We start from the raw sequence: 13,810 nt of genomic DNA on the forward strand, positions 1-13,810 counted from the left end.
CCATCTAAATTTAAATGACAGTGCATTTCATATAAAATTTGGATTAGCTGCATATGTCCCAAGAATGTATATACAATTAATTAAAACTAGCATTAAATAACCCTCATTCCAAATCATGCAACAGAAGGTTCAGTTATTAAAAGTAAAGTAAAACATATAGATACTAATGGGCTCAAGATTAGTTTTCCTAATACCATTAAGATAGTAAGTAATATTACAAATATGCCTTTAAAATTGCTAATTTAGTTGAGTAATTCTCAGAACAGCATATTCACAAAAAAGATTTGGATAGTACTTCATGAAAATTACATATGAATGTACATAACTTTAAGAAATAGATTTCACATAGAAATAAGACTGTATTTTATTTTACAGAGTTCTCAATCTGTATTAGAAACACTATCTTAAAATTACAATCACTTCTAATTTGATTATGTATATTTATGTAAAACAGATAAGAACAGGTAAATTTAAAATTATTATCTACTTATCAATTTTTTATTATTATATATTTTACGGTATACTTTTTACCATATGAAATCATATGCTTTCAAGAAATAGTACACTGTTTACTGAAATATATATTATTAGAATAATCAAAGTAAGTATGTAAGTGAAGAGTAAGTATTATTTAAGTAGTCTAAGTGTAATGTCTGCAATCTGCACCTATTTGAAATACTGATACTCATTTGTAAAGAGATAAAAGAAATTCCTGCTTATATATTTTCTTTCTCTTTTCTATAAATCATTTATTATTACATGTAATATATGAGGTAATCAATGTTTATTAGGTATAATTATTGTCTTCACTTATTATTCTGCTGATCATTTAAAAATAAATCCTAATTTAGAAAAATTGCTTTGTGAACTAAAAAATAAGCTTCAACATGCCAAATTATAAGTAAGAGAGGCTATTTTAGATACACAATCACTGGAAGTAGATTATCCATGAGCCATATTCTAGGGTCAAGGTCATGTTGAATATTTCCAGTGGTTTAATCACATACAGTATGGAGCAGTAATGACAGTAATGCATTTCTGGATGACCAGCTACAGATGTGCAGATTAAAACAGTGAAAGTGTATCTGATTTTACTGTTTTTTCTAAGCACAATAAAAATATAACCTACTAATAGTATTATGGCTGCAAATATATATCACAAAATCATGGAAATCTATGTTAGCTATTGAGAATCACCTATGATATCTGAATGAAAGATATAGTCTTAGATCTATCAAAAAGAACTTCAGCTTTATCAATTAGAAAGATAATGATGATTTAATAAAGGGCATAGGAGGAACTAAAATAGTGCAATAATCATTTCCTCCATAATACTTTTGAAATTAATAAATAAGCCCATGGTCCATAAACATTTGGAAGAAGTTAGAAATCACAATTTATTATGAACAATAAGAAATCCCTTTAATTGATAACCTTTGTTTTATTTTTACATTTTCAGTTTCTAGGTGCAACTTAAAATATTCTACACTGCTGTGTACACATTGAAATGCAATAAAGAAACTGAGACAATTACACAAATAATCCAGGCTTTAAATTTCTTTACCTTCCAAAGAAAAGGCTAAGGATGACTTCAATTTGCAAGCCAAGCAGACATGGTAATTCTTGCACATGTACTTCCAATTTCCATCTTTAATCTCAAAATTACTTTTCTTTCAACACCTATTAACACCAAATATCAAGTTTACTAAGCAATACTGCTTAGTATTGGGAACTTGTGATTGTGTACTAGGCTGATAAAGAACACTGAAACAATGGCCTTAATGATTAATTCAAGTGAAGAATTTGATTTTTTTTAAACCACACTTCTCAGGGTACTTGGTTGATGATCCAAAATAGGGTCTACACTGTGCAACTAGTAACCTCACTCCTCCTCTCTATGACTTTGTAATGAACTTACTTAATAAACATGAAATACTATTTTAAGAAGTCAATGAGATTTTTGAAGCATTCAAGCTTGTTTCAATGTTCTCATACTACAAATCACAAAAGGAAGAAAGGTATAGATGCCATCAAATTAGGTTACCAGAAAAGAAAAAACTCCCTCTATTTTACTTTATTTAATGTGACACATAAAAAACCCTGCACAAATATCTGTCTTTAATTTCTCTAGTGTAATAAAAGAAATATACTGTGTCTGGCAGAATGAAACGGTTGAAATAGCCTGGGTGCATTTTTTAAAAAGGGGAAGAGGGAAGAAATCAAATGCATACAATGAGCCTTCAAAGCCACTCCAGCAGTTGAGATAAATAATTTAATAAACTCAACTTCACATTCTTTTTATCTCCCCAGTGTAATAGACATATATTAAAAAATAAAAATTTAAATTTATGAATACTTGTGAATAAACTAGCAGCCAGAGGATAATGAAAAACCACAGAACAATATCTATATAATCACTTAATGTGTGTCTATCACCTAATAGGCACCTTTTCCCAGAAAGGTTACAATTGCTGAAATTTGTGAACACCTAATTCAACTATGAATTAGGCTTATTATTATTACTACTATTGTCATTATTATTATCAAATCTGTGGAGCTGAGGATTAAACCTAGGGCTTCCTACCATCCAGGCAAGCACTCTACCACTGAGCTCAAACCCAAAACCAAAATTAAGCTTTTGTTCTTGTAATACAAAAATGTTGGATTCCTACATTTCTAGTCACATCATTTTTTTTTCTTTAAAGCTTGTAAGGATTATTTAAGGATTATTTTCTGTATCCTACATAAGCAGGTCTACAGAAGGGGATAAATTCCTTAGGAAAAAGTACTTCTGGAAAAGTTGTTTGCCATTGTTACTTGGAATGCTTTGTAGTGTTAAAAAATGACTAAATGTATTTATTTTATGTTCATTGATACCACCAACAATTTACTGGGGTGCTGTGTCTTTATTAAACTTTTTTTCTAACTGCTACATTTAAATCAAGGTTGCTTTGGTAAGAAATGAAATGAAAAAGATTTTAAAATCCAAAACAACAGTCATATGTAAGGATCTCAATCTTTAAATCATGAGATTCTTGGTGTATTTTCTCCTATCAATTAGGTCACTTTACTTCAATTATTGTTCTATTATTAGCTCAAGTCAAAGATGTCTGCTTGCATACCACTGAACACAATTTAACATTTGTGTATTAAAGCAAGGGACACACACACATATTTAGTCTACTTCTAATTACAACAATTATATTTACAGCAAAACTAGTATCACTATGGTTCTTTTATAAACTCTACATGTAAGTAAAAAATAGATTTTAAAACCAGCCATATCTTATATCTTTATTTGAAATAACTAGTTCAATAGGTGATATGATCTTAAAAAAGTTACCATAGTTAACAAACATTACACACACAAATCTAGCTCCAAAACCTGGGTTATAGCTAGTTTAATTAGTATACTATTATTTTAATTCCGTTCTATAGGTTATTTCAATTAAAAAAATAAGTATGGTAGAAAACAGTCAAACGGTCAACAGAAGAGTTTAATTTTCCCTCCAACCACGTAGGGTGTTAAGATCACTGGAAGGATTCAGCTACAGACGGCAATTCATTTCACGTGCTCAGTGTAACAGAAAATCGCAGTGTTGCAGCAACAAGCACTACTTGTGCTGAGTATTATTCCAGGGCGCTCAGTTCACCCCCAGCGACAGCGGCGGACCGGTGAGTCCTGTGTTATGTAAATCACTGTCAGCGCCGGGTGTGACGGCTCAGGGAAGCTGTTCAGAAAACCCAGCCCTGGTGAGGCTAAAACCCAATGACTTCACTTCCCTGCTATATACTAAGGCGAACGAGTTTTTCAGCCTTTTTCTCTTCATCTTACTTTGCCCTCTCAAAGTGCAAATCGTTAGTGAAAAGGCCCCGGTTGCACCAATTAGTTTGCACAAAGTGTTTCAGTGTTTAGCTTCGCTTTAACCCAATTAAGCAGCGCAGCGAGCCCCGAAGATGCACCACCTGCGCGCCTGGCTCCAGCAAGGCCAGGCGGCGCCCCTGGTCGCCCGTGTCTTTCCCTTTAGATCCACCCGAACGGCCAAGGGTTCCCCGTCCCAGGCTGCCTCCCACCCTCAACTGGGGGTGGGAGCGTGTTGAGGGGAGAAGGATTGAGTCTGCAGGTGGTCCCGAGGCCAAGCATCACTGACCAGAACCCAAATGAGAGGCGCTGGGCACAAGGGCCCGCCGCCCTGTGGAGGAAACGCCAGGCTCCGCGGCCACCATTCTTGGATGGGAAGGAGGCGAGGTCTGAGGCAGGCCTGGACACAGAGCAAGGTCTACAAAGGACGAGGACAAGGCGAGCACACCAAGAGGAGTTTAAAAATAACCTTTTCATATAAATGAAGTCCATCGGACAGAGAAGAGAGCGGGAAGAGGATCTGGGAGTGCAGAGCCCTGGGGCAGAGGTGTGCAGCTAGGTGCACGGGAGTACCAGCGCTAGGAGAGGGCTGTGGTGGCCCTTCCCCAGAGACAGCTCCATAGCTGCACTTCTTTGCTTTTAAGGGTCCCTCGGGCTCTGATTTGCCTCCTCTTCCTCCCCTTCAAACTGCCTAAAGACAGCAACACCTGCCAAGTGGGGAGGAGCTTCTTTTGGGTTTCCAGTCTTTTAGGAAAGGAAGGGAACTGGGCAATGAAGTGCGCGTCACCAGCCCGCAAAGTAATGTACTATTTTAACGTAAATCGGAATCCATCATCCTTCTGTAATGAGGAAGTAAATTATGGGAGGCTCTGTGATGCGCTGATCAATGCCCACCTGCTCCTCCCTCCTCCCAAGAAAATCCCAAAGCTTGAGCAAAACAGGGCAGGTGGGAGGGAGCCCTCAATATGAGCCTGCTAAATGTGGTTCTGAAAGAAAGTGTTTAGATACCTGCTTCCCGGAGCTATGGATTTCCAGGGAAGTATTTTCTTAGTTTGAAAGAGCAGTTATCTAAATTAAAGGTAGAAACAAACAAACAAACTTGTTTAGGGAAGCTACCTTGCACAATGTATTTCTTTACTTTTTGCTCATGAAGGATACAACTCTGTACTACCAAGAATAAGCAAGTCCTACATAAACCATTTTCCTCCTATTTTAAGGTTCCAGAATTCAGATTTTTTTTAATTTCTTTCAGTTTTTTAAAATGATATTTAATGCTAACAAGTGAGAATGACTGTAAATTAAGAATATTAACCATTTTCCCTTAATTGAAACATATGGAATAGTTTAAAATTCACCACTAAGGCTGCTTAAGCTAAGAGATATACCTATAAACAAGCCGGAAACTGTGTCAATGGGTCTCATTTCTATAATCTCTTCTGAATTTCATGCATCATGATACAGCTGACTATGAAATCACACTAAAATAATCCTCAAATTCCAGAGACCATTTATTTTTAAAATATTTTTACAAATACATAAAGGGTTGGTTTAATGTTCTGCTTGAAGCACTGGACAAATTACCTACTTGCCAGACTGACTGCAAATGGGAGGAGAGCAGATACTTTTTAAAATATTCTAGTTTAAACTGGGGAGCATAGGGTCTCCCACATTCAGCAATAATTTTCAGGTTCTTCTCAACAAGTGCAGAGGAGGCATAGAGTATGCTATTTGCCTATGGTGTGTGTGTGTGTGTGTGTGTGTGTGTGTGTGTGTGTGTGTGTGTGTGTGTGTGTGTGTGTGTGTGTGTGTGTGTGTGTGTGTGTGTGTGTGATTCTAACACACAGGAAACATCCAAAAGGTGAAAACGACTCAAGTACTATACTCCACCTAAAGCCAGTTTCTGTTAGCTAGTAGTCAGGCATGAAAGAAAAAACTTTGAACCTGCACTTCAAAAGACCCTGAGGATTAGCGGACATTAATTATCTTCGTCTAAATGCAAGTTAGTGACTTTGTTTTAGAAAGCCCTATTTAGTTCACTAATTGATGGATAACCATTAATACACCTGTATTTGCATTTCAGTGGTAAACAGACAGGCAGGGTTTTCAGTACAGAAGAGAGAGAGCCACTTTGCCAAGTCTTTTCAAAACGTCAATATGCTTCAAGTAATACCAAAGCCGAGAGATTTCTCCTTGATTTCCAAACTGTCTAGGTGGCCTGGGTGGTTTTCTGCCGCCAGCAGCTTCCTACCTTTACTTTGTGTGCTTAGATCCACGAGGGGGGATTAATTAGCCGGGCTGGAGCTGAAGGAGGCTGTCGTGACGAGCCCAGTGGCGATTGGCCGCCCGCCTGCCTGGCCCTGCCTTTATAATTTCCACACCAGTGCATCTGGGCTCTTAGGCAAACCTACAGCAGCTTCTTCTGACATATACACACGCACACTCACGCCCGACGCACACTCGGCACACTTTTCCTCCACCTGATTAACAGTCTTGCACACACAATGATTACAGGAAAACGTAAATAAATACAGAAAGGGTGATTCTTTTGGCTACTGGAAGAGCTTTGCTGGGTCTCAGAGCAACTTTTGTTTTTATTACCGAGGGGGTGATCACTCCAAGCGTCTCTCTCACAGGAGGACTCAGTAAAAGAGGAAGAGAGACTGCAGAAGAGGGGGAGAGCCACCTATCACTTTAAGACCGGCTGGGCTCCCAGATAAAAGGAAGGGGAGAGCCGGCCGCCCGGAGGCCACCGCGGCAGCCCGTCGGAAAGACACTTTTGAGACGTTCCTGAGCGCTGAGGCCCATTTCTGCACCGAAGTTGGCTCCTGCTCTAGCAGCCGCATTGGATCCCACAGCGTACTGCGAGACTCCGGTGTACAATCCGGATCTCTGCCCCAACATGATCGCGGCCCAAGCCAAGCTGGTCTACCATCTGAATAAGTACTACAATGAAAAATGCCAAGCCAGGAAAGCTGCCATCGCCAAAACTATCCGGGAAGTCTGCAAAGTCGTTTCCGACGTACTGAAGGAAGTGGAAGTGCAGGAACCCCGGTTCATCAGCTCTCTCAACGAGATGGACAATCGCTACGAGGGCCTCGAGGTCATCTCCCCAACCGAATTTGAAGTGGTGCTTTATCTTAACCAAATGGGGGTGTTCAACTTCGTGGACGACGGCTCGCTGCCCGGCTGCGCGGTGCTGAAGTTAAGCGACGGGCGCAAGAGGAGCATGTCCCTTTGGGTGGAGTTCATCACCGCCTCCGGCTACCTCTCTGCACGCAAAATCCGCTCCCGGTTTCAGACGCTGGTGGCTCAAGCGGTAGACAAATGTAGCTACCGGGATGTGGTAAAGATGGTGGCTGACACCAGCGAAGTGAAACTGAGAATCCGAGATAGGTACGTGGTGCAGATCACGCCGGCTTTTAAATGCACCGGGATCTGGCCCAGGAGTGCTGCCCACTGGCCGCTTCCTCACATCCCCTGGCCGGGGCCCAACCGGGTGGCGGAGGTCAAAGCGGAAGGGTTCAATCTCTTGTCCAAGGAGTGCCACTCCCTGGCCGGCAAGCAGAGCTCGGCCGAGAGCGACGCCTGGGTGCTGCAGTTCGCCGAGGCGGAGAACAGACTGCAGATGGGGGGCTGCAGAAAGAAATGCCTCTCCATCCTCAAAACCTTACGGGATCGACACCTCGAACTGCCAGGCCAGCCCCTGAACAACTACCACATGAAGACGTTAGTGTCCTACGAGTGTGAAAAGCATCCCAGGGAGTCGGACTGGGACGAGTCTTGCCTGGGAGATCGGCTGAACGGGATTCTGCTGCAACTCATCTCCTGCCTGCAGTGCCGGCGGTGTCCCCACTACTTCCTACCGAACTTAGATTTGTTTCAAGGCAAGCCTCACTCAGCCCTGGAAAACGCTGCCAAACAAACGTGGCGGCTGGCACGGGAGATCCTGACCAACCCGAAAAGTTTGGAAAAACTTTAGAGGATGATCTAATCAAGAGCTGAAATGTTACTCTTCTCCAAGTCCTCATGAAATGAAAACTTCCTGTTCGAGACCTATCAAATACTCGGCGAGACAGTGCAAACAGTCTCTTCCTTAAAAAGGAGTAATACTATCAACGTGTAAGCATCATCTCACCTCTCCCTTCAAGGGGAGAAAAAGAAGCAGTGAAGGAGGTAGAAAAACCCAAACAAGTATTACAAGACTTCTTTACACATGGTTCCCTATCTCCCTTAAAAAGTACAGGATAACACCGGGAAATCGGCGCCGCTGCAATGAAGAACCATGAACTATCAAAGGATTATAGCAATTCTGTGATTTAGGTACATCTATCTGTGAGTAAACACGACTTGGATTTGCCATCTGAGGGAAAATGTAATGTATATTTTGGTTTGTAACAAAAATTGTGATCTCACATTGTCTTTTAAAGTGTGGATGTTGGTGTTTTGTGATTTGGTGAACAGAACTTAAATTGCCATTTTTGGATACTTCCAGACATTTTTCACTAACCAAGATACCATTTAAAGGTAGATTTCCTCCTGGTACTTTTATCTGTCTTTGAAAGTGTCTGAACTTTAAAAAGTTTACATTTTTTTGTTTCAAATATATTGCTTGTTCTATTTCTAACATTCCATAAATATACTTGAAATGTTATTTAAATATATTCAAAGGAATTTGAATTCAGCTTATATAATAACGCTTGAATATCTGAATTATATATTTGAAAAATGCACTTGAAATACACTGGATAATTACTTTTGTGATTTAGATTTTAATTTCTGTTGCTGATTTTTATTTAATTAGAAGCTAATAAATGAAGTAAAATACCAAGTTGCTGTGTTTTGCTTTGAATTGTTTTTCTATCAAAAGATGTGATGCTCCATTTTGAAAGTCGACTGCATTTGAATATTTAAACATTTTGGGAAATAGAATAGACTTTCAAAATTATTAAAAATAAACATGAAGATACTGAAGAGCTCTTTTTGTCTAGCTACAGAAGATCTCCATCTCCCTTCAGTTTTTAGCTTGCTTATAAGACCATTCCTTCCTTCCTACAACTTACGCAATTTAAATCAACCCCTGAAACCTTGCTCTTCTGGTTAGTATTTCTAAAACATTTTTGACAATATAAGGAACGAAATCTATCATGACAGTAGTTCAAATGGAATGACTTAAAAATCAGACTAATTTAGAGCAAATAAATTTAACATCATAATGAAAAATTGTGAAATTTGGATATGGAAGGTATGCTGATAAGATAATTTCTAACCAATATACTTTGTCAAACCTTATTTTATGTAATGTAAGGGTTCCATTAGCAGAATAAATTAGTCACAAAACCAAATTTCTTTTTGTACTTCAAAGGACAAGCTAAAACACAGAGCAAGCTTTTAACTACTAAAAATACAGAGCATCCACACTCACTTAAAAAATTCATTGATTCTGGAGCTACAACAAGTCTTTTGGAGTATTTTAATAGCCTACAAGTGCTGAAAGGTCTCATTACTAATAGGCCTTAATTAATCTAGGTGGTGATAAACTTTAGAATTTGAATTGTTATTTTACAGATCACCTTCATATTGCTTTATTTCTGTATCTAAGTTAAACAAGAATACACTCGTAGGTTTACAGGAGTTATAAATTATTTTACAATGACTGTCTCTGAAAACATTTTACAGGAAGATCTTTGCACAATAATGCCAAAATATCTAGGATGACATTTATCTTGAATTCTTAAATTCAGGAAAAAGTTTTCATATTCTACAGTCACATGAAAGTTAAAACAACAGAGTTCTGAGTCATAGAGCTACTCTAATGCTCAATTGTTTAAAATCTGTAAGATCAAATATATGATTTCAAATGGTCCAAATATCTGTTTTCTGGAGTAACATCTGAAGAAGCATACAACCTAGAATATGCTAGAATATGCTGTGTGTATACATTTTAAAGGTTTTAGAGTGTAAGTTTCTCTTTCTCTTACATTCATATGTAAAATCCATTCTTATTTTGGAATATGAAAAATGGATGTAATAATGCAGATGAAATTATATCTTAATGGATCCCACCCCAGATTCCTTATAACATTTCAATAAATAATAATTCATACTGCAACTCAGACTTTTGGAAATTAATAGTAATCTTATACAAAATTTCCTAAGACCTTTCCTCACTGAAATGCTGGGGGTGGGGAAGTACCTCTGAGGAGCACTTGTCTTTATCAAATCTGCCCAAGTGCACACAAAGGCACTCACAGGAAAACTGTTGAAGTGTGTATGCTCTGGTAATACACGATTTAAACTCATTCATATATACTCCAATTCCATAAAAGAGAGCATGTGTCTTTTCATTCATTTTATTTTCTGTGAGAAAGAGAATGCATTCCCCTACCCCATTTTCATTAAAATCCAAGCAAAATCGAAAACCACTTCCTACCAAAAAAGCCACTAATATAGTACATGGAATCACTCTGACTCACTTTCGTGTCGATCTTCTTGAAGGCAGGATCATCTTCATCTACTTCGAAGTAGATTTCTGTCGTGGTTATGGAGAGAGTCCCCTTGGCGACCACCACTGGAGCAATGAGCTGGGCTGGGGTGCTGAGAACCACAGGGCCTAAAAGACAAGGGAATGGAGTCAGGCTGTGCCCCTGACCCTCTCCTACTCCCCCAAAGGGCACCAACAGGGTTTTATTTGTAAAGATGTGCTATGAAAAAATGATGCCTACATTATGTGGCAAAATCTTTTCACATTAGACACGATATGCTGATCTGCTCAGTTTTTAAATACTTATTTGTAGAGTTGGGAGACAAAGAATTCTATAAAACCCAAGAGGTCAAGCACTCATTTGCAGAAAGGGCTGCACAATGCCTAGATTCTCCACTGAGCATCACCCGCTTTCCAAAAGACCCTAGCTATTGGGCATCGCCAGAAAGACCAACCACCATTTCAAGCCATTCCAATCGGTGGCATGGCTCCACAGGAGAGGCAGAAGAGACAGAGGAGGAAAAGATTTAAATATGTAAGTTGCTCTGTACTGAGAGGTCAGCATCCTGAGTTTTTTTTCCCTGAATATCAGAATTTCAGCCCCACCACACACGTGCGTGAGAGAAAACATTAAAGTTCTTATGCAGAAAACGGAAATCTTTTAACCTGTTTTTTTTTTTAACCACAGAATCGTCAAAAAAGATGCAAATGTAAGAAAGATGCTGAAACAAAACGATTCCTAGAAAAGGCATCTGCAAGTGCTGTTTGCCAACTGTCGAAAGAACTAGGGATCAGTAAAATATTTTTAATTATTAATTTATTTATTATTATTTTAAACAAAGTGAACCTATGGGTGCTTACTTGGAATTTCCTCAATCTGAACGCCAAGGAATACTGATGGGGGGGGTGCTGGGGGGGGGGGAGGATGTGGTGATCAAAATGCCCTGGTCAAAATTCCTCAAAGTGGAGGCATACTTCGTGATCCTGTAACACAGGACATGGAAATCAGAAACAACGCGGTCGTTTTCCCCCGCTGGGGTACCACGGCGCTCCAGAACCCGTCACCTACCGGCTCAAATGCACGTAGTCAAATGAGCCAAGCCAACAGGAGGAGAAAGGCAATAAAAAGCCAGACCCGCGGCGCCCTAGTAGGCCCCGGCACCATGCCGAGAGACCTTCTGGAGTCGCAACCGCCCAGCATGGACCGGGCCCGGCCTGCGCGGGAGACTGGCGGTGGCAAAAACTGCCGCCCCGGGGAGCCGCGCACCCCGAGTCTGCGACGGTCCAGCCCCGGGCCGGGCCCGGTCGTCTCCGTGGCTGGAAGAACAGAGAGGGCTGGGCAGGCTTCGGTAGCGCCTAAAGGGGAGAGGCTCCGCAGCACGAGGCGTCAGGGTTAGCTTTCACCCCCGATGGTGACCGCCTCCGTCAGACTACAGCCCGGCCCAGGCCTCCGTCGGTCTGCGTTCGGTCCCCGGGGCGCCCTGGGGACTCGGGGCCGCGGTTTCCACCGCCCAGCCCGGCGGAGTCGAGGTCCTTCCCGACTCCGCGACCCTGGTTTTTCTTTGCAAAGGGCGAGGCGGTCGATCTGAAGCGCCACTTTAAAGGCTCATCAATCTTAATCTAGGTTGCTCAAGTAATTATGCCCGAATCTCTTGTACGATTACAAGTGGATTTGGGTTTCTATTCCCCAGGCCCTCCTTTGTGTTTATTGGAGGGTCTCCGCGCGCGGCGTCGCTGCCAGCCTCCCGCGCCCTCCTCCGAGTCCCCCGGCGCGGCGGCCGGTTCCGACCGCTCCCTTAACCCTTAAACCACCAGACCGCTCCTCGGGACGCCACTTCTCCCGTTTCAACTTTGGAGAAATCTGCTCTGTTTACTTTTGAGAGGGGCGACCTGAGGAAGAAAGGTGATGTGATTCCCATCGGAAAGTGTCGTCTTTGTGGGGCCTGGCTGCAACCTTAGAAAAGTCTTCGCTCCAAATACCAAGGACTCGTGATTTAGGGCTTAATAGAGGTTTCTGGCATTTGAAGACGAAGAATAGTCAGAGACACTAAAAATGGCGAACCGCTTCTTACTCCTAAAATGTAATATAACACATCCACACAATTAAATCGGGAAAACTGAAAAGAATAAGATCGTGAAACGAATTATGGAAACCATATTCACCGATTTACTGAAATGAATTAAGAATTTTAAGTATGCACCCCATGAACTTTTAACAGGGAACACATTTTACTCTACTTATTTCTCTGAATTTCTGCACTTCCTTTTGATTCGACTCCAATTTCATTCTACTGAGTTTTTTTTTTCCTGGGAGTTTATAAAAAAGGATTTCGAACTGCTCCTTAAGAAAAGACACATCATGAAATATTCAGCCTTAATAGTGTGTCATTTTCGCTCTTGTCCTTGGAAATCTCCAATTACAACTTCCAATTCCATAGCATGTTTAAGGAGCACTGAGTCTTTTTGTTGCAGCCTTCAGGGAGCAAACCAGCCACCGAGAGAATACCGAGTTAATCCACTACAGCAATAGAGAGAGGGATTATGTTCTAATCCCCTTTGGGGGAGACTCTGGATATTAGGGATCCTATATTAAAACGTTTACCTAAAGCACAATCACAAAACAGCAGATTGTCCATATGGTACCTGGTTATTTGAAAACCTTGATCTCTTGCTAAATAAAGGGTTTCAAAAGGACAGCATCACTGGATACCAGGGAGATGGTGATAATGGCAGATTTGGTCCTACAGGTGATCTTAACTACAAACTGAACCTTCTAAATGGTGTGGTGTAGTAAGTTGGGGACTGGCTGTAAATATATTAATTCCAATTTCGACTTGTCATAAAAGGATACATGATAATAAACCCATCGGTACACATATACAAGTAATGATGTTAAAGGATAGTTAAATGAATAAACCTTTTTACTGTATTGATGCATACAATAATTAAAAATTCCTCCATTTAAAGTGATACTTAAATGCTAAAAAGTTACTTACTTTTTATGATTGATGGTATATAATATTTTAAAAATATGTATCCACTACTATATTACAAATTTGGTGACATTACTTGGCATTAAATGTTAATTTAAAATGTAGATCAAAGATCACCTAAGCATAGGAAGAGGTATCTTGGAAAGAACAAAATTCTTTTTATCATAAGATCAGTTGAGATGGTAAACTTCATCAATTACTTGAGTATAATATATATATATATATATATTTTACATTTGAAAAGGGAATTTTATCCCTCACATATACTTAAAAAAGCATGTTAAACACTCATGGAGCTGGATTATGCTGTTGAAAATAAAAATTCCTAGCCTAGAAATCTTGGTAATAATGCATTCACATCTTAGCAAAACTTCATAGTTTATAAAAGTCTCTGTTATTTAACTAACAGTCTACTGCACAAGCATGTGGTACTGTTAGTGCTGTCTTGCCTAAGACCAAGTGATTTGAGATTCA

General features: G+C 40.0%; 2 protein-coding genes across 4 annotated transcripts in view; one reads left to right on the plus strand and one right to left on the minus strand.

Annotated features, from left to right (window-relative positions):
* Nbea (neurobeachin) overlaps positions 1-13,810 on the minus strand; it is a 536,577-nt gene that overhangs the window by 172,223 nt on the left and 350,544 nt on the right. For all 3 annotated transcript variants that reach the window (XM_070002976.1, XM_070002975.1, XM_070002977.1), the window contains one exon: positions 10,336-10,472. In XM_070002976.1, coding sequence (XP_069859077.1) covers positions 10,336-10,472 — 137 coding nt within the window. The remainder of the gene's footprint in view (positions 1-10,335; positions 10,473-13,810) is intronic.
* On the plus strand, positions 6,257-8,523 carry Mab21l1 (mab-21 like 1). The gene has a single exon (XM_070001967.1). It carries the CDS (start codon positions 6,762-6,764, stop codon positions 7,839-7,841), a length of 1,080 nt encoding a protein of 359 aa, XP_069858068.1. The 5' UTR covers positions 6,257-6,761; the 3' UTR covers positions 7,842-8,523.

This window comes from Dipodomys merriami, unplaced genomic scaffold (assembly GCF_024711535.1).
Source record: "Dipodomys merriami isolate MVZ:Mamm:240054 unplaced genomic scaffold, mDipMer1.0.p SCAF_6, whole genome shotgun sequence".
In the NCBI taxonomy this organism is placed as follows: Eukaryota; Metazoa; Chordata; class Mammalia; order Rodentia; family Heteromyidae; genus Dipodomys; species Dipodomys merriami.